The following is a 21,775-nucleotide window of genomic DNA, read 5'->3' on the forward strand; positions in this document are numbered from 1 at the left end:
TACCATGAAGGGTGAGGTACACGTACACACGTGGTTTCCGTTTTCAATTACGGAGTGGGATAGAGTGTGTCCCGACATGTCAGGCCAATTGATGTTCAATGTGGTGGCCATCATTTGCTGCATACAATTGCAATCTCTGGCGTAATGAATGTCGTACACGCCGCAGTACATCTGGTGTAATGTCGCCGCAGGCTGCCACAATACGTTGTTTCATATCCTCTGGGGTTGTAGGCACATCACGGTACACATTCTCCTTTAACGTACCCCACAGAAAGAAGTCCAGAGGTGTAAGATCAGGAGAACGGGCTGGCCAATTTGTACGTCCTCCACGTCCTATGAAACGCCCGTCGAACGTGTACCTCACCCCTCATGGTAATGTACATGTGCGTCAGTGAAAAAGACCAGTAAAAAGGTGTTAGCATGTGGACGTAATGTGTTGTTCCAGTCTCTTCTGTACCTAAGGTCCATCACCGTTCCCTTTGGATCCCTACGTAATTCGGTGCTCTCCGATACACACTATCGAACAGCGGAGGAGTGGTACTCAAGCGTCAACTTTAGGTTACAATATCTCCGGATGTAATTAACATTTTACAATGCAACAAACTGCACTGATTACGTATATGTTTATATGTTCAGATGTGCTAACAAAACTAACGGGTTCGATTCCCGGCGGGGTCAGGGATTTTCTCTGCCTCATGATGGCTGGGTGTTGTGTGCTGTCCTTAGGTTAGTTAGGTTTAAGTAGTTCTAAGTTCTAGGGGACTGATGACCATAGATGTTAAGTCCCAAAGTGCTCAGAGCCATTTGACCCAAAACTAACGGGGTTCCATTTAAAAAAACGTAGGTTTGTGTTAAAAAGCATACTTCCGTGCATTTTTTTATGGTTTGTATTAACCAATTACACTAGCCCCTCTCCTCACGTTCGGTCTGTGGAATCGATTCGTCAGTATTTGATGTGGTTTACGAAATACACTCCTGGAAATGGAAAAAAGAACACATTGACACCGGTGTGTCAGACCCACCATACTTGCTCCGGACACTGCGAGAGGGCTGTACAAGCAATGATCACACGCACGGCACAGCGGACACACCAGGAACCGCGGTGTTGGCCGTCGAATGGCGCTAGCTGCGCAGCATTTGTGCACCGCCGCCGTCAGTGTCAGCCAGTTTGCCGTGGCATACGGAGCTCCATCGCAGTCTTTAACACTGGTAGCATGCCGCGACAGCGTGGACGTGAACCGTATGTGCAGTTGACGGACTTTGAGCGAGGGCGTATAGTGGGCATGCGGGAGGCCGGGTGGACGTACCGCCGAATTGCACAACATGTGGGGCGTGAGGTCTCCACAGTACATCGATGTTGTCGCCAGTGGTCGGCGGAAGGTGCACGTGCCCGTCGACCTGGGACCGGACCACAGCGACGCACGGATGCACGCCAAGACCGTAGGATCCTACGCAGTGCCGTAGGGGACCGCACCGCCACTTTCCAGCAAATTAGGGACACTGTTGCTCCTGGGGTATCGGCGAGGACCATTCGCAACCGTCTCCATGAAGCTGGGCTACGGTCCCGCACACCGTTAGGCCGTCTTCCGCTCACGCCCCAACATCGTGCAGCCCGCCTCCAGTGGTGTCGCGACAGGCGTGAATGGAGGGACGAATGGAGACGTGTCGTCTTCAGCGATGAGAGTCGCTTCTGCCTTGGTGCCAATGATGGTCGTATGCGTGTTTGGCGCCGTGCAGGTGAGCGCCACAATCAGGACTGCATACGACCGAGGCACACAGGGCCAACACCCGGCATCATGGTGTGGGGAGCGATCTCCTACACTGGCCGTACACCACTGGTGATCGTCGCGGGGACACTGAATAGTGCACGGTACATCCAAACCGTCATCGAACCCATCGTTCTACCATTCCTAGACAGGCAAGGGAACTTGCTGTTCCAACAGGACAATGCACGTCCGCATGTATCCCGTGCCACCCAACGTGCCCTAGAAGGTGTAAGTCAACTACCCTGGCCAGCAAGATCTCCGGATCTGTCCCCCATTGAGCATGTTTGGGACTGGATGAAGCGTCGTCTCACGCGGTCTGCACGTCCAGCACGAACGCTGGTCCAACTGAGGCGCCAGGTGGAAATGGCATGGCAAGCCGTTCCACAGGACTACATCCAGCATCTCTACGATCGTCTCCATGGGAGAATAGCAGCCTGCATTGCTGCGAAAGGTGGATATACACTGTACTAGTGCCGACATTGTGCATGCTCTGTTGCCTGTGTCTATGTGCCTGTGGTTCTGTCAGTGTGATCATGTGATGTATCTGACCCCAGGAATGTGTCAATAAAGTTTCCCCTTCCTGGGACAATGAACTCACGGTGTTCTTATTTCAATTTCCAGGAGTGTATATCCAGCGGTAATGTTAGGTGACTCACTCTGTGTGTGTGTGTGTGTGTGTGTGTGTGTGTGTGTGTGTGTGTGCGTGCGTGCGTGCGTGCGTGTATATATATAAACTTTTTAAAATTTTCTCTTATTAATATACGCCTCAAAATGAAATTGGATAGACCTAAGCAAGTGAGGAATTACTATAAAATAAAGCTAATAATTCTAGATATAAAATTTAATCATGCCAATCACGATGAATAATGGCACATCTCCTGCAAATATAATTCACATTGACAGAGTCAGCTTTACAAGCCAAAGGAAATAACGTACAACAGCGTTGTTAACAATTATACAGTGCTGCGCTACTTCTTTAATGACGCACTCATTCGTTTCATTCATTTGTCAGTTGCAACATAAAAATGTTCGAAGCAGAGAGATCTGTTACCAGTTGCAGGTTAGAAACAGTGCACTTTAACAAAGCGTGTTACCAGTGTCAAAACAGCAGTTCACAAACCTCTTACGCACTCCGGTGTACAGTACTTCGTGCTCGGGCAGTAAGCAACTCCAGTGGGATGGAGCGAGTGACAACCGGTCTGATCACAAATTTAAAAGCTATACGTTCAGAAGATCATAACAGCGTAGCATCAGAATTATTATCCCAAATTTTCGCATGAGAGCAATAGTTGGTTCAAAATGGCTCTGAGTACTATGGGACTCAACATCTGTGGTCATCAGTCCTCTAGAACTTAGAACTACTTAAACCTAACTAACCTAAGGACATCACACACAACCATGCCCGAGGCAGGATTCGAACCTGCGACCGTAGCGGTCACGCGGTTCCAGACTGAAGCGCCTAGAACCGCACGGCCACACCGGCCGGCCAGAGCAATTGCTGGGACTGATATCTTACAAGTGTGCGTGTATGTTTGTTTTCCCTCGTCAGAATATGAGCTCACGTTGGTGATGTTGGCTTGTTAAACTAATTATTTAGTATGTTTGTTAAATCTTGTATAAAGATAGCTAAATGTGCAGGCGAAATTTTACATCCCGGAATCGCGAGCGGCAGTGCGTTCGTTCATCCACACCAAAAGCGTTGAAAGTTGTGTAGAGCTTGCGGTAAAATGAGTTGGATACAGCGGGGCAGATGCGAGCGGAAGACTGTCAAAGGCCGCGAGGAAAGCGCGTGGCCGCGCCTCCACGACGCTGCGCTTCGGACGTCTTCGGACGGCACCGGAACGCGCCGAGCGTCGGCTCCACCCACGTGGTGACTCACGCGCAGCGCGCCACTTTGCCCACGCCGTCGCTCGCAACGGCGTTCAGTCGCCGGCTGGACGCCTTTCGTGCATAGGCGGACGCACACCTTCCTGCGGCGTGGCCCGTAGTTCCGGTCACTGTGCTGTGGTGCTACCGACTTGACCCAGCACGGCAGCCGTCTCGTACAGTCAAAGAATTCTCCAACTACCCGGCGATATATTCAGTTACAGTGAACGTGGCCCGTAAACTGCATACAGACCATCTGTTGTCAAATTTGTGAAGTAGATTTTTCTACGTCGGAGGCAGCGCATTTTAGAATTTCAGGTAAGTGTACATGATTTTAAGGTGCAGTTACAGATGCTTTAAGTACCGCGAAAATATCTGTTCCAGTAATGCATCTTCACATATTAGTCCTTGCATTTAACATAATGAAGTATTTGTTTTTCGTTCATGATTGCCATGTGTACAGTTTTGTATGTATAAATATTTGGATTATATGTGTGACGTTGTTACTTCTTAAGATAATGGTGCCCACTTTTCTGTCTTTGCATTGTTGCGTGGGATACCCCAAGGGGCAGTTCGACCGCCAAACATGAAAGACACCGTTACACAAGTGGACTGTTCCCATTGCATAGCCAAATTATCGTAGGAAATAATCTGAGTGCGCGTGTGGTGTTCCTGAGGGTCGCGCAGGAATGGAGCTGTCAGTCTGAACGGTACTATCCGATGGATGGCTCAGCCATCAGTAGCTTCCTTCCATAATAACGAAGCGAGGTGATGCTGTGGTCAATACACTGGGCACATATTCGGTAGGGACGTGTTTCTAATCCACGTCCTGCCAACCCGATTTTGGTTTTCTGTGAACTAACTAGCTCAAGGTGGTTGCGTTTCCAGTTGAGAAAAGAAAACCACGCCCAGTTCATTTCCCATCCGTCGGTGGTCAGAGATTCTGTTCTTTCCAATATCCTCTGTTCCTGACTGGACGTTACTTTCCTGTGCAAACCGTTATATCTCAGAGCAACAGTTGCAAACCTGCATCCTCAATTATTTGCTGGATGTATCCCGATCTCTGGCGGCTGGGGTGGCCGAGCGGTTCTAGGCGCTACAGTGTGGAACCGCGCGACCGCTACGGTCGCAGGTTCGAATCCTGCCTCGGGCATGGGTGCGTGTGATGTCCTTAGGTTAGTTAGGTTTAAGTAGTTCTAAGTTCTAGGGGACTGATGACCTCAGAAGTTAAGTCCCATAGTGCTCCGAGCCATTTGAGCCATTTATCCCGGTCTCTGTCTTTCTCTACAGTTTTTACTTTCTACATCTCCGTATAGTACCATTGAAGTTATTCCCTGATGTCTTAACACATTTCCTGTCATCCTGTCCCTTCTTCTTGTCAGTCTTTTCTGGATATTCCTTTCCTCGCCGGTTCTACGAAGAAGCTCCTCATTCCTTATCAGTCCATCTAATTTTCAACATTCTTCTGTAGCACCACATCTCAAATGTTTCTCTTTTTGTTCCGGTTTTTCCAAAGTCCATGTCTCACTACCATACTATGTTGTGCTCCATACGTGGCCAGTGCTAGTCTGCTTTCTGTGCTCCTTTCCCCGTTCCTCATTGGTTATTTTGCTGCCTAGACAGCAGAATTCCTTAACTCCACCTACTTCGTCATCACCAATTACGATAAGTTGCTCGTTTTGCTCGTTGTACTCATTTCTGCTGCTTCCCATTATTTTCGTCTTTCTTCGATTTACTCTGTCTGTATTCTGTACTCATTAGACTGTTCATTCCATTCAGCACATCCTGTAATTCTTCTTCACTTTCACTGAGTATAGCAATGTCACCAGCGAATCTTTACATTGGTTATAGTGGACATTTTATCAACAGGCTTTGTGTGGACCATCTCAGGCCTAACTGGCTTGCGTGAGATTTGGACTGGACTGTAGAAGATAATTGAAGTAGTGTACAGGTATGTCACTCGTTGATATTGATAAGGTAGCAGGGAGAAAATAAAGGGAGGGGGAATTTTTTAGAGAGACCGGCCTGCGGTTAAACGAGTATGTGTCGAAACACATGACAGGCAAGGAGATAATTTGACAAGACTGTAGCATATTCAATTTTCACTTTGAGCAAGCAGTAAATGAAACAGAGGAGAAAGGATGACAGCCAAAACAGTTTAAGGATAAAAATTTATTAAAATTCTTGACCAAGGTTTCGGTACATATAAATATACCTTCATCCTTTATCGTGAAGAATTTCAACAGTTGCTGTTGCAGCCATGTTTAAAATCTTGAAACAGAGGAGAAATTTGATAAAAGAAGTAATGTTCAGCGAGAAGACATAAAAAAATGGTTGAAATGGCTCTGAGCACTATGGGACTTAACATCTGAGGTCATCAGTCCCCTAGAACTTAGAACTACGTAAACCTAACTAAATGAAGCGCCTAGAACTGCTTGGCCACCGCGGCCGGCAGACATAAAAACTCTGAGGTTTGCGGAAGACGTTGTAATCGTCAGAGGGAATGAGCAGTGTCTTGAAAAGAGGTGAAAAAATGGATTTCAACACAAGTAAAACAAGAATAATGGAATGTAGTCGAATTAAACGAGGCGATGCGGAGTGAATCAGATTCGGAAATAAGTCGTTAAAAGTTGTCGATGAGTTTTGCTATTTGGGTAGCAAAATAACTGTCGGTGGACAAAGTAGTGTGTCTGTGAAATGCAGACACAAAGGCAAGGAAAATAGTTTAGAAAATTAGAAGTTTATCATAGAATGTAAGTTTAAGTGGTAGGAAATATTTTCTGAAGATATTTGTGTGGAATTTAGCCTTGTACTGAAGTGAAACATTGACGGTAACCTTACAGACAGGAAGAAAAGGGAAGCTTTCGAAATACCGAGTAGCAGAAGATAAAATTTGTAGATCGGATATCTAGGTACTGAATAGAATTGGGAAGAGATGAAATTTATGACACAAGTTGATTATAGAAAAGAAGTCGGTTGATAGGGTAGCTTGAGGCTTCACAGAATAGTCAATTTGAGAGGAAAAGTGTGAGAGAGACAAGGCTTGACTGCAGTAAGCAGATTCACCTGCGTGTAGGCTGTAGTAGTTACGTAGAGATGAAATGACTTGCATAGCGAGGAGAGGTATATGTTAAGTCTTCCAAGGCAACCACAATAATTGTATATATGGGATTTTTAGCTAAGTTGATTTTGTAATAGTGGGTGCAGAACTTGGTCCGCCCATACCGAGCTGTGTCAGGCAGTAGTTAAGACAGTAGACTCGTATTTTGGAGGAAAGGTATTCAAATTCCGTAGATATAGGTTGTCGTAGTTTCCATAAACCACCTACCCAGCGGCAGGTTTTACTCCAGTTAGCATCTCATCAGAGCCGTTCGGTTTCAAATGACCTCGCTGACCATTGATCATTAAGGTCTAACCTTTTCTCCTATCTTATCACTGTCTATAACAGTAATCCGCGTCTGGAAACTGATAGCCTCTTTTGCCTTCATTATTGTGATGAATTCCACAATTAGTACGACCTTTGTACTAGACAGGCACAGACATTTAGCTGTTAATATTTCGTAAACAAAGTACTTGAGATACAGTGGATTAATTCCAAGCTACTGCAACAAATCCTGAATCAGCCAGATGTAAGAAGACTAATTTTGGAACCCTGACACTGCGAAGAGGTACCGATACCTACATAATAACGCATTTACCACTGACAGTAAATGGAATAAGGGATTCGCATGTGAGTCAGTTCAGAGTGCTTTAACCTTGTTTCACCTGGAGACACTGATTCAGCGTACCTAACATAGCAACGGCATGTCTTATCAGGAGTTGGAAAGCCTCCGACAAAGCCAGCCGGGCGCCATTTCGGCCCGGAAAACGTCTCCTGTGTCAGTAGTCTGCAGGCCCTTGCTGCCATCACAACGTGGTTATGAGCAAGCTTTTTGTGCTCGGTGCCGCAATGGTTGTGGAGCCACAGAAAAGTATTCTTGCAGCTCTTGTTTTCTTGGCTGCTCGTAAACTCTTCGCAGGTGCTCTCTCTCTTTCAGTACCTGCGGTTACTGTACGTCATCACCTCGCCGTTTGGTGCAGTCAAATGTCTCTGGAAGGAAGAGGAGTGAGAGATAATAAGCTGAGTTTAATAAAAGAAAGTTATTGTCCATGAAGTAGTTCCTTGCTGCTAAACAGAAATTGAATCCTGTTGATATTCCTGTAAATTGGGCACGGTCACCTGAATCGTTTTCCAGCGCGAAGAAGCACCATATCAGAATATCACAATCTTCAAGACTGCACCTAGTTGGTAATGAGGACATGTTACACCTACATGATTACTCTGCAATTCACAGTTAATTGTTGGCTAAAGGTTTATTAGAACCCCTTTCAGACTATTTGTCGACCTTTACACTCTCCAACAGCACGTGGGGGAAAATGAACACTTAAATCTTCCTGTGTGAGCTCTCATTTCCCCCTATATTATAACGATGATCATTATTCCATTTGTAGGTAGTAGTCAGCAAAATATTTTGGCATTCTGAGAAGAAAGCTGGTGAAGGAATTACGTGAAATGATCTCGCCGGAAAGAAATACGCCTTTATTTTAATGATTTCCACCCCCAACTCTCATATTGTATTCTCGACCCCCCCCCCCCCCCCTCGCCTTTCTATTCCGCGATAATTCCGCGCAGTGGTTACCATACTGGACTCGTGTTCGGGAGGACGACGGTTCAAGTCTGCGTCGGGCCATTCTGATTTAGGTTTTCCGTGATTTCCCTAAATCGCTTGAGGCAAATGCCAGGATGTTTCCCTTGAAAGGGCACGGAAGATTTCTTTACCTAATCCGATGAGACCGATGACCTCGCTGTTTGGTCTGTTCCCCCAAACAACCCCAACCAAAACGAACTGCCCTTCTTTGAGCTTTATTGATGTCCGTCGTCAATCCTACGAGTAAGGATCTCATAACACGCATCTGTACTCTAGAAGAGGATAGAAAATCATACTTCAGGCGATGATGATGATGATGATGATGATGATGATGATGATGATAGGTTTGTGGGGCGCTCAACTGCGCGGTCATCAGCGCCCGTACAACGTCCTAATTTTTACACAGTCCATTTTTCACAGTCCAATCTAGTCACTCTCAAAAATGATGATGATGATGAAGATGCTGACACCAACACCCAGTCCCCGGGCAGAGAAAATCCGCAACCCGGCCGTGAATCGAACCAGGAACCCCGTGATCCAGAGGCAACAACGCTAGCCCCTAGACGACGAGCTGCGTATTACTTTAGGCAATGGAGAGTATTTGTCACACCCTCTAAGTGTTCTGCCAATAAAAAGCAAAGCTTTCTGTTTGATGGTTCCAGTTTAAATTTTTTGTAATTTTTATCCCTAGGTATCTAATAGACTACTTTTAAATTTTTATGATTTATAGTGTAACCGAACTTCAACGCATTTTTGTAGTACTCATGTGAAGGATCTCAAAATTTTGTTTAGGGTCAATTACTATCTTTCGCAGCGTACATTTATCTTGTCTGAATCATTTTTTAATTCGTTTTGATCTTCTGACGACTTTAGTAAACGATAAACGACAGAATTATCTGCATAAAATCTTAACAGTGCCTCCCAGATTCTCTCCTAAATTGTTTATATAGCTTAAGAACAGCAGAAAGCCTGTAACACCTCCTATTGAACGCTATATATAAATTTGGTTTTATTAAATGACTTCGCGTCAGTTACTACAAGCTGTGACCTTTCTAACAGGAAATCACGAATCTAGTCACCCAACTGAGGCGAAAAGTGTAGTCCCTGGCTTGGCAGTTCACGTCCTTCATTTTTGGTTTTCCTAATCATCACTTTTTTAAAGGCGTCAGAGTTCCTAGTTCTTTGTTCTGGGTGGACAGCGATTCTAGCTGACGGAGAACCCAATGATTTTTCGTTGGTCGAAGAACTACCACGGAGCCAATCAGCTTTTGAGGGCAAACGAGAAGCGACTTTGGCGAAAAGCCGATTTGATGTCTGGGAGGGCTGCACGATAACCGAACACGCGCTCACTACTGTTGCCCAGTACAGCTTAATCAGAAACAAGTTGACCGGGCTAATTCTGGAAGGTGAAGGAATGTATAGACGGAAATGTGAATACTAACCTTTCTGTCTCTAGGTTAGTCGGTGTTCTGCCGTACAACAGGAAACACTTCTGACGTGGAGACTACTGCAAGATGTCCTCCAGTCTGTCTACTGAATTGGTTGAACTAACCGGAGATCGCAGTTACTGATAGAGAAGAGTCACCAAATTGTAAATAATGGTTGACCATAGTACTGTCCCTACTAAAACGTTAAGAGTATATTGGATAGGGTAACCTGCATTAAGTTTGGCACATGCCAGTGCAGAGTCTGCGAACCATTTGCAAAAATTAAACTTGAATATGATGTAAGGCATCCTCTCAGTAAACTGTAAATCGTAATCTCCTTACGCTGCTGTCCACTACAATTGCAACACGAGAAATTATTGCAAATAATGAAATTTTATTTATTGTGCGTATACTGTATAGTCGGAAGAATAGATTATTTAATTCGTAGGTGATGTAGGCATGTACAGGGTGCGAAATTTCGTACACGGAGCTTCACCTCTAGCAGAAACACCAGCTCTAACCCGGCTGGCATAGTCGGATTGAGCTTCGATGACAGGTACGGGAACTTGGCTGGATGCTGCTTCAACTGCAAGCTAAGTCAATCGTAGTGGCTGCCGAGTGGTGGTTTGCCAATCTCGACAACCCATGACTAAATCTTGTCAGTAATAGAGCTCTAGGGAACTTGCTGGCAGAGAAAAGTCAGATTGCACCTGTATCGAGGGTGACCTGAACAGCACGGGCAACGTGCGGTCTTATGTTATCTTGTTAAAAGATAACGTGAACAGATCTCAAAGTTTGGGCACAGCCACTACGTTTAACACGTCAAAAATGTAATGGCTACTGTCTTCATTACGGACTATGCGAACCAGTGGTGGTGGTGTTGCGTATCCCACGGCATACCATACCATGATGCCACGTGCTGGACATGTACGGCGATTACAAATGAAATCCAGCAACTTTCGATCTCTCCAAGAAGGGACACGTCCATCGCAAAATTGGGACCCGTCTGAATAGATGTAATGCCAATACTATGTCCAGTGTTTTCGTTGACCGCCACACTGTGGGCATGACTTTCACTTTCGCCACGTCATGTGAAGCCGCAACAAAGGTCGCCATGCTGACAGGTAGTAATCCGCCATACCTCGTCACACTGCCCTAGTGGATACTTATCTTGCTGCAAACGAGACCTTTCCTCACTAAAGGTATGTACTTTGGCCTTACGATTGTGGACGGCCGAGTGAACGTTGTGTGTCTTTCGGGCACTAGTCACTTGTGGCCATTGAGATCCTGCATGACGTTGAGTATGGCTTTCCTGAACCCGTCGCGTGGCAGTCGTGGGAATCTGGCCGACGCGAGCAACAGTATCGCTGAATGATAACCCCACAGTCTCAATAGGACACGATCCTTTCGCTGTCGAATTCCGACACGTGGTAATAGACATTTCTCGTTCTTACACAAGGCATGATAGTCTTCTCACAAACAACAAACATTCACATGCGATTTCTGGAGGAGTAACATACTACAGAATGTATATGGCGTCATTCGTAACTAGTTTGTGTGATTAAACTGAAATGCTGCTAATTTACTTATCCAAGCAGGTATTAATCTTCATGTGATTTAGACATTTGTTACACAGAGGTGACATTTCATGGGATAGCGATATGCACTTATACAGATGGCGGTAGTATCGCATACACAAGGCACAAAAGGGCGCACTGCATTATCGGAACTATCATTTGTTTTCTGGTGATTCGTGTGAAAAGGTTTCCGACGTGATTATGGTTGAACGACGGAAATTAAGACCTTGAACCCGGAATGTTAGTTGGTGCGAGATCCATGGGACACTCCATTTCGGAAATCGTAAGGGAGTTCAGTATTTCGAGATCCACAGGGCCAAGAGTGTGTCGAGAATACCAGATTGAAGGCATTACCTCTCACCACGGACGACGCAGTGGTCGTCATTCTTCACTTAACGGTCGAGTGCAGCGGCGTTTGCGTAGAGTCGTCATTGCTAACAGGCAGGCAACACTGCGTGAAATAACCGCAGAAATCAATGTGGGACATACGAAGAACGCATACGATAGGACAGTGGGCGGAAATTTGGTATTAATGGGCTTTGGCAGGAGTCGAACGACACGATTGGCTTTGGTACCAGCAAGACATCGCCTGCAGCGCCTCCCCTGGGCTCGTGGCCATATCGGTTGGACCCTAGACGACTGGAAAACCGTGGACTGGGCATATGAGTCCCGATTTCAGTTGGTGCGATCTTGTGCTAGGGTTAGAGTGTGGCGCAGACTCCACGAAGTCATGGACCCAAGTTGTCAACAAGGCTCTATGCAAGCTGGTAGTGGTCCCATAATAGCGTGTGCGGTGTCTACATGAAACGGACTGATCTTTTGATCCAACTGAACTACTTCTAGACCATTTGCAGCCATTCATGGACTTCTCGTTCCCAAACAACGATGGAATTTTTATGGAACACAATGCACCATGTCACTGGGCCACAGTTTTTCTCGATTGGTTTGAAGAACATTCTGAACAATTAGATCGCCCGACGTGGATCCCATGGAACATTTATGAGACGTAATCGAGAGGTCAGTTCGTGCACAAAATTCTGCGGCAACACTTCTCAATTATGGACTCCTACAGGGGCAGCATGACTCAATATTTCTGAAGGGAACTTCCAACGAGATGTTGAGCCCATGCCACGTCGAGGTGCTGCGCTATGCCGAACAAAATGAGATCCTGCACGATATTAAGTGGTATCCCTCAGTGTATATGCTGACTTCGTGCTGTTGCAGTTTTAAGAGCTAGAGTTTGTTATGATTTCAAATCTAAATTCGAGCATTTACTTGGGTATCAGCATTCAGTGATAATTACCTCTTAATATTTATTCCCTGACCTCGTAATTGTTTTAACTGTTGTTTGGTGACTTGATTGCTGCAAAATAGTGAACTTTGAAATGTATGAAGTTCGTAAAAATAAAATAATGCAACTCCTAAACAGTGAGCAATATTGTATAAACGTGTTTCATTTGGCTGGGAAAAACTATCGTTTGGCTGGGAAAAACTCTCCACAGCAGTCACCTCGTTCACGCTGTGAAATATATTCCACTCAGCGACTCTTTCATTGCAGAAGAGGAATCATTATTATTGCTGAATATGGAGGGTTGAGGGGGATCGACTTAGTTTCGTAAGTGCAGACTAGAAGAAATGACCGATGGGTGGGATTTCGTGTAGGGGAGTATTCGAATCCCTGTCGGTGTAATTTTTCTCGCGCCCGTGATCACTCGATGGATCTTTGTCGTAATATCTTGGTGATACTGCCTATGCATTGCTTTAATGTTTTGTCCTTTACAAGCATATGTCTTACAAAAATGTCGCTGCAGTCATTAATGACAGTCAGTAACACTTTCCCCTATCAGGGAGGGACATGTCTTTGCGTAGGATGCCAGTTTTTAATTACATCTGACCCTGTTTCATTTGTGGATTGTAGTAGTGGTGGTGGTGATTAGTGTTTAACGTCCCGTCGACAACGAGGTCATTAGAGACGGAGCGCAAGCTCGGGTTAGGGAAGGATTGGGAAGGAAATCGGCCGTGCCCTTTCAAAGGAACCATCCCGGCATTTGCCTGAAACGATTTAGGGAAATCACGAAAAACCTAAATCAGGATGGCTGGAGACGGGATTGAACCGTCGTCCTCCCGAATGCGAGTCCAGTGTGCTAACCACTGCGCCACCTCGCTCGGTGATTGTAGTAGTCGAACTATGATTAATAAGTAGTGATTTTGACTGTAAATTTTCAACATTTATTTCACGTATTGTTGGCTGCTCCTATGAAATGTGTATTAACCCAAGTGGGGTGTTTGGGCTGATGCTTTCGAAATGAGCATTTCACCGTGCCGGGTGTTACGCACAGATCCTGAGCTAAAGTCACCCTCTCATGAGATATATTGGACGACTATTAACATAATGTTTCACATTAAAGTACGGAGCGCAATTACTTCCAGCTACTGTTCAAAGGATTATTAGAAATCTTCATCATCTATACTTTAATATTGGCTGATACTTTGTGTTCTCGGAAAAGTCAATGAGTTGAGAGATTTTTTGCAGTAATTATTGCGTTAGATTTGTCAAAATACACAGGATGCTCATTTGAATAAAATAAGCGCAGTGGGTGGATAGTTCCTGGTTGTGCCAATCTGAAACGTGAAATTTAAATTTAGTCCCGAAGCCGGTCAGAGTTACGTTGTGATGGATCGCAGTTCGACTGCGCTTGTTTTTAAATTTATTAGCGTTTGGCAATTACAATTTATGCAGAGAAGTGAGTAACCACAGATTTTATATACAATACCATATATACAGCATAGGCATTAGAAATTACATTAATCCCAGGTAACATTCATGGTACGCTTTGTAGATTCACACACTCAATACAATCCATGTATCACAACTTCGTATGCTGTAACTCTTGTGTCTGACACATAACTGGATACCCGCTTCTTGCATAAATCAGGCAATACTGACATAGTCCGTTGTGGTCAGCTGTCGAAACAGGTCCGTCACAGACATAAGTTATGAAATTCGTGCTCTGATCAAGGCCTTAAAAACCGTGTTGCATTGTCTGTCATTGTGTGCACACCCTAGTATCACAAGGTTGAGATCTGTATTCTCAGTTGGGTGGAATTTTATCCTGTAAAGATGTGAAGGATAACAGCCGTGACCCAGCCGGATGCACGTTATAGTAGAGTTATGACGTCTGGTTAGCTTGATTTGGGAGATCAGGTTTTTCGCGGGATACTCGGCTGTATTGCGGCAGAAAGTCTTCATTTAGGCTGTTGTGAGACCTCCCACATCGGTGACCATTTTCGTTGGACTTTTTTCTTTACAGCAGCAACAAAATCTGTATGCGGGAGTCAAGTGTAGTAAGGATCAATCACGGTCTGCGGTTGGTTTGTTCACGGAAGCCAAGCCGAACCTCAGACGCTTGCGCCCTTTGCTAGCTGTTTCTTCATCTCTCCCGTCGCAGTAGTGACAGGGATGCCATTTATCAGTCAGTGCCGGGACATGACGTCTGTCGACATGTGTCCCACCTCGCAGCATCATCTTCATCCTCTTAAATGCCTGCAGAGATTTTATTCACTACACCACCTAGGCGAGTATTAAGTTCCAATATCATGGAGCAAAGTGTGAGAGACCTCATAATAAATAATTATCAGCTGTTGGGTTACGGCAATCGCTCGGAAACTGACCTCTCACTCTTGAAAAATGGTCGTTGCGAAAGGGCTACCCGCGGATAAAAAGGTATTTTGTTAATCATATCTTAAGTGTAAACCTACTCTGACTTCCTCCTCCTCCCCCCCCCCCCCCCCTAAAATCCCCTGTGTAGTGAAAGAGCGAGTGGAGGAAGAAGGAACACTTCAGACACATGAGGATTTGCTGTGGCAACTGAAATTTCATTCATCCTTAATTCAACTTTTAGGTTAAGTAAAATATTTTCACATAACTATACTATTAGCAAACACAACTGTTCAGTGTCGAGGCAGAACTACCACAGTGTCATGTGTCAAAGAAATGGTCTGTTAATTGCACGTTATATCCACAGGAGTTTTAAGTGCGTAGCCATAGTGTGAGGTGCTATAGAATGGTTCGTGTGCCACTTTTGAACTGGAAGTGGCCCAGAAACCTTGGTCATTTCCATCCTCAGAATACGAGCTTTGAACTTTTGAGTGCAGATATGTGAGTCCTACATTGCCTCTGTGCAAGACACTAATGGAGATGGACGAGATGGGCAGATAGCGGCAGCAGGAGATGGACAGGATGGAGGAAGAGATGGACAGAGAGAGGCGGGAGATGTAGGAGGCAGGTGGAAGATAGTGTGGAGAAAGGTGGCAGGTAGGTGGGAAAGGAAGAGGGAGGAGGTGGAGGAGGAGAAGCGAGATAGGCAGAGGGTGGAAATGTAGGCAGCTGTAATGGAACTGGTGGTTGGGGGAGATGGGTGAAGAAGGAGGGGAATGAGGACGATGGAGAGAGGGATAGAGGATGAAGATGAGGAGTGAGGGAGGGATGGAGGATGAGGAGGAGAGAGGGAGGGGTGGAGGATGAGGATGACAGGGTTAGAGGCATGAACAGAGAGGGTGGGGCGAAGCCGCATGCAAACAGCTCTCTCTCTCTCTCTCTCTCTCTCTCTCTCTCTCTCTCTCTCTAGTCCAAGTATTGTATTCGTCAAGACTGCATTTCACTATTAAAGTGAAATGTTAAAAGTATTTTTGTTAATGGTTCCTTCATTTCCTGTTTACTAGCAACTAGGAGTTTGTCAGGTAAATAACTATCTACAAAGTAAAGTAGAGGCTATAAAAGGTAGTAATTCCCTCCTGGATCTGTCATTTTCCGCCGGCGGGTGTGGCCGAGCGGTTCTAGGCACTTCAGTCTGGAACCGCGAGACCGCTACGGTCGCAGGTTCGAATCCTGCCTCGGGCATGGATGTGTGTGATGTTCTTAGGTTAGTTAGGTTTAACTAGTTCTAAGTTCTAGGGGACTGATGACCTCAGATGTTTAGTCCCATAATGCTCAGAGCCATTTGAACCATTTTGTCATTTTTCATTCTATCTTGCTTCTATCTTACAATGCTGTATTCTTCTCTGTTTCATATTTAAACTACATATTCGTTTTAGACATGTAACCGGGTGGGAGAAATCCTATGATCTGGCGCGACATTGCAGGTTCGTCAGTTACAGTTATTGTTGTTTCTTTGTCTTGTCCTGTTTGAGATATATCGAATTATGTTCATGTGCCGTAAAATATTGCACATGGGCATTGAGGATAGAATGTACTTAAAGTGACTTTATTTCCGCGCACTAAGAATGAGTTGATAGCAAAGAACTTTTTGGCTGTGACTAGTCCATTCTCTCTGATAGGGTTCCTCCGAATAGTGCCAGCGCAGCTTTTGTGGGATTTGGAAAGCAAGAGAGGTTATTGACTGTCGTAGGGTGTAAGGCACATCTTCAGTCGGGGCCAGATATACTTGTTTCCCAGGGAAGAGGTTAGCGTAATCGGTAAAAATCATTGTCCACAAAAGGCAAGTGTCAGAGTCTAGTCCCTGTGCGCATAAAATTTTAATGGTATAAGAAATTTATGGATATGTGCGTTAGCCATACAAGAAGTAGGATGTGTCAATGGTTTGAAAAACATTCTTTAATGACACTCAGTAACATTACGTCGCAGAAGTATACTACTTGGGGAATATCGAGAATGACTTGTCGATTGTATAGACTGACGAAGAGATTTCCTTGGCTCTACTACTGAATATTGCCAGTTCCCGGCGCATTCAAAAGTATAGAAACAGAAAACTCGTCGATGAGTATTGTTTTCTCCGTTGTTCGCGTGTTCCCATGGAAGTGCACTCTTTATATCTTCCCCTTCCCCCCCCCCCCCCAACTGAAGGGCATATTTCTGTGTGCAAATGACTGCTAGGTCAGACGATAACGGAAATATGTCGGCAGCAAACTTGTAATTGCTCTTGTAAGAGGCTATTGTTTTGTAAGCTACACTGTCTGAGGAGTGAATACTTCAGCACTGCTCCCACGATCATCAGTGCGTGCATTGCCCTCTGCATTCATCGACAGCCTTTAGAGACAAATAAAAGCCAGCTGGGCATTCCGTCTTTCCTTCTCCCCACGTTCGTATCGTCAGTTTCACGTTGTACAATCTTGGTTGCATTTTGTCAGTGTGCGCTGGTTTTTCTGTAGGACAACGGCCAACTTGTATAGTCAGTAACCAACATAATTTTTCCCTAGTAAAGAGGTTAATAGCTCGTTCGACCAGCTCTTTCTTTCGAAGGATTCCCGAGGTATTTCACAGTAAAATTTAGGGATTGTCGCTAGGCTCGATTGCATCGTGTTCCCGCAGTTGCTGCGGAGATGAGCACTTGATATCGAGTGAGCTCCTCAAAGAAACTCTCGGTGGGCACTAGACTGTTGTTCCCTTTGCCCGATTGGCTTCCATTGCCCGTTTTGCATTGTAACTCCCAACGATTACTACTGCTATCCCCTTCTGTCCGTCTTTCATTTAACATGACGTAGTGTGCCGTTAACTTGCCAATACGAGAAATTTGTCCCACTGACCTTGATTTAAAGTCAGCTGTTATAGGCAGCAATTTTAAGAGAATGTTTTACCAATAACATTGTGTGGCTATCAGGAAGGGCTTACGTGTGGATATTACATTCATATGTATGTTACGTTTCAACATTATCACCGTTGCAATTACAACATTTTTCGTGATGTGGTACGCCTGCTTTCCTGATCGCTCTGCCAAAAAGTTTGACGCTCACTTGTCGAGCCATGTTATCACGGCGCTATGCATTTCATCATTTAAGGAAATTGCAAGACGACATGTTGCTGAGGATAATAACCAATACTGCTGCATGTTATAAAGCGCACCCGGCACTTGAAGGTTCCGAATGTCTGCGTTCTTGTTTGGTAGGTCTCATCTGGTCCACGTGATTAACTTTTTGCTACGTTGGAAGGGTGAAAAGATGTTTATAGGAGCATAGTGCATTGTTTCATAATTCGTCTTGTAGTAAGCTACGATCTGTTTTCTCCAATATCATATGATTTTCTCAAAAGGAAACATTAAAATTATTGTTGTTGTGCTTCATATTTCGTGCGAAAGTGTTATTTTGGACTCCATATGATCTAGTGAGGTACACAGTGGATCTCTATATTATATGAACTTCTAGAGAGTATGTCGGCTTCGTTTGCACGATACCTTATCATGAACTGTCATAAAACAGCTGCGCTCAAAGCAGATCTGTGGTGTGCATCATTTGTCGTTGCACTGCGCCGGAATTCATCTGACAAGGAGAACTCTCTCTCTCTCTCTCTCTCTCTCTCTCTCTCTCTCTCTTCAATTTTCTTCATAAAGATAACATTTCTATTTTTAATTACTTATCACCTGAAAAAATTAAAATTTGGTATACATGCGAAATGTCATATTGGGAAATGAAAAGTTATACACATTAATATTACCGCTCAATCTCTAGAAATAAGAACGTATGTGTATTACTAAACCGCTATTCCGCACATTGACAGTTGCCGGTTGTGTGTCTAACGCCTTCCAGGGCAACAAATATTTGATTTTCATTATTTCGCATAGCTATTGATCGTACTTAAAAATTTAAAATGCTGCCGTAATCTACTCATTAAGAGATGTAATCCTACGTTAAATTTGTAATACAATAAAACAAGTGTTACACGTAGAAATGGTGTGTGTATCTTGAGCCAGCGTAACTAACGGCATGCAAACACTCAGACTAAATTCATCCGGTATAAGAGCACGAGAGCACTTAGCGACTTGCAACAAATTTCAATTTTTTCCTAAAATTGTTCTCGCTTACATGCTTAAAGTCAAATATTTAACACAGTAACTTATTTGTAAAATAATCCAACGTTCGAAGCTGTTCCCTACATGGGATTTAGAGTCTTTGAAGAATCGTTTTAGTCTGATGTTTCCCATTTTCGTTCTAAATTTTAATTCATTGGGAATACTCGTATTTTCAGTCGATTAATTACTAAAAATAGAAGGATGTTACGTTTATTAAAAACTATGATTGTTTTTAAGTAACGTTCTTATTTATTAATAAATATGAAATTTAAATAAAAGTTGCTATCATTGAGATTCTAGACTTTTCCTCTAAGCGCTGAGCTACCGGCAACTCTATTAATAAAGCTCTGATTGTTTCGTAGTTAAGTGACCGGAAATTATCTAATGTTCGAAAGCATTGTTTCCTAGTTTTCATGATGATTGCGTCGTGCCGCTTGAGGCACTTGATGTCGGAGCACTGTACATCAAATCCTGCAAGCATGAAAAAAATCTGAGGAAGACAGTTTGTAAAGTCCCTTGTGGAACAATCTCACAGGTCTCACTGTCTCTGTTCGCAGTCGCAGTATTCAGGGTACACAACAACCTGGTACGAGTTTATGTCGCGAGTCAGTGGAACCTACCACTGGGATTTTCCATCGTACAGTATAAGACACTGTGCACGCGTAGTGGATGGGTTCTAAATTAAAAGTAATCAACGGAAACGTCCGAAAAAATTCTGCAGTAATGGACCTGTTCCTTTCAAAGGCAGTTTACGAACTTCCCCTGACCAATTTGATTCATATTGACAGTGTGTGTGTGTGTGTGTGTGTGTGTGTGTGTGTAGCACGACTAGGACTTCAACATAAGTGAATGGGAAGAAGCAACTCTCGAGCGTTTTCGAGAAAATCGAGTTTGAAAATTTTAGGCGTGCTAATATATTGCGTATGGTCGCTAGTACTCAAGGAGACCACAGCAGAGCGAGTAAGCGCTTAGTAACTTAAGCATGAGGTCTCTGAATCGAATCTCGCTGCAAGCAGCTTTTTTCATTCTCGCGTAATTCTAACAACATATTTATTATGATGTGGAAATTATCAATATCTAATGAATCATTATTACTTTCAAATTCTTTACCCAGAAAAATAGAATTTTCCTCTACAATTTTGGAAGTACGAGTAGTTTCCCATATTAACCGTATTCCGGCAGGTACGTTTCGTCTCACCTTGAGCCCATTTTCACTGTATTCCTCCTGGTGGATTTGACCCGCGAGAAATAGCTGCATGTGCAAAAACGATTTTCCATTGGTGTAGAGCACAACGTTCATTCGTATGTTAGACCCCGAGGTAGAGCAAGAGAAGATAAACAGATTGTGAAGTGGAATCCTTTACTGTGAAATTTCAAAAGTGCGTTTGAAAACGGTGCTCGTATACACCGAAAAACTTTCTCCAAAACAATCTCATCTCTTATAGTCCTTCTGCAGAACACATGAAAATTGGAGAAGAAATATTTCGCAACATATCTGAAATGATAGCGGTGAAAGAATTCGTGTTAGAAGACGAACTAATTGCCCACCAAGGAATTGACAAATAAGGTCTGGTTGAAGAAACTGAAGAAATCACTTCACCACCACCACCACCACCACCACCACCACCACCACCACCACACGATTACGAGTCCGAAAAGAGCCAGACGAAATGGACAACAATTGTGTTCCATTGGATTACAGGATGAGAATCGCCAGTCTAGCGAAAGAGCATCCAGGATGGAGTTTATTTGGCTGCTCCTCATAATAAATGTGTTAGTAAATGATGATAATCTGCACAGTTATAATAAACCTGATGTTAAAATTACATGGCAATGAGAAAAATATTGACATATTTAATCCAGAGACCTTGCGCTTATGAAACGAAGCGCTTACTCGTTCCGCTGTGGACTCAATATTAGCAGCCATACGAAGTGGATAAGCACTACTAAAAATTTGATACTGTTAAGCTCCTGCTCTTTTTCTACAGCTTCCACAACTTTCGTGATTTATACGCTCAGTAGGTCCTTCAGCTGTAACGCCACCCTTTTTACCGACCTATCACTATTTAGACGCAAAATATTCCGCGAAAGTCTACTTTTACTGGAGCCAGTATTGAGGATTCGAAGAATATGCTGCAACCCATACTGCCCCTGTAGAGACTGTATAGAGAAGAGTACACTAATTACTACGCGCGCAAAGATATTTAGGAGTTTTTTTTTCCGCGCTCCACACGTGAATAGAACGGGAAGAAACCCTAATGTGTTGCAGTGGCGAGTACCCTCATCCATGCCCTTCAGTGATTTACAGAGGATCTATATGAATGTAAAATTCTAAAAACGAAAACAGTCTTTCCAAAGATAACATCACATGAAAACATCATATAAAAACAGTACCTCATATTCTAATCCTTTCCTGTGTAGTGTGTCCCAGCAGGAGTGGTCAGTATTCACGCATATGGCAAGAACGATCATTCAGAACAAAAAGAGTCATGGTATACATTTTAGAGCCGTTGTTTACTAAACTTTTTTGCTTCAAATGGTCGTTTGTCATGTCCTGACCGTTCCTCTTGGGGCACCCTTTATACGTACTGTAATATATATGTGCCACTCTCACTATCGGTATTGTTCAATACCAGGCTTGCTTAACAA

General features: G+C 44.0%; 2 protein-coding genes across 4 annotated transcripts in view; both read left to right on the forward strand.

Moving 5' to 3' along the window:
- Nucleotides 1-20,833, forward strand: part of LOC124712160 (keratin-associated protein 5-4-like) — a 65,596-nt gene extending 44,763 nt beyond the window's left edge. Inside the window, exon 3 of the mRNA XM_047242457.1 lies at nucleotides 20,694-20,833. Within this exon, the coding sequence (XP_047098413.1) occupies nucleotides 20,694-20,833 (140 nt within the window). The remainder of the gene's footprint in view (nucleotides 1-20,693) is intronic.
- The window catches only part of LOC124711259 (putative fatty acyl-CoA reductase CG5065), a 492,981-nt gene that overhangs the window by 351,612 nt on the left and 119,594 nt on the right, over nucleotides 1-21,775 (forward strand). The window contains exon 1 of one of the 3 annotated variants that reach the window (XM_047241235.1): nucleotides 3,704-3,950. The exons of the other annotated variants lie outside the window; for them this stretch is intronic. The gene's annotated coding sequence lies outside the window, so the exon portion shown is untranslated. Of the gene's footprint in view, nucleotides 1-3,703; nucleotides 3,951-21,775 lie in introns of those variants that run through there. 3 annotated transcript variants of the gene reach the window in all.

The sequence above is a fragment of the Schistocerca piceifrons genome, chromosome 8, assembly GCF_021461385.2.
Source record: "Schistocerca piceifrons isolate TAMUIC-IGC-003096 chromosome 8, iqSchPice1.1, whole genome shotgun sequence".
NCBI lineage: Eukaryota > Metazoa > Arthropoda > Insecta > Orthoptera > Acrididae > Schistocerca > Schistocerca piceifrons.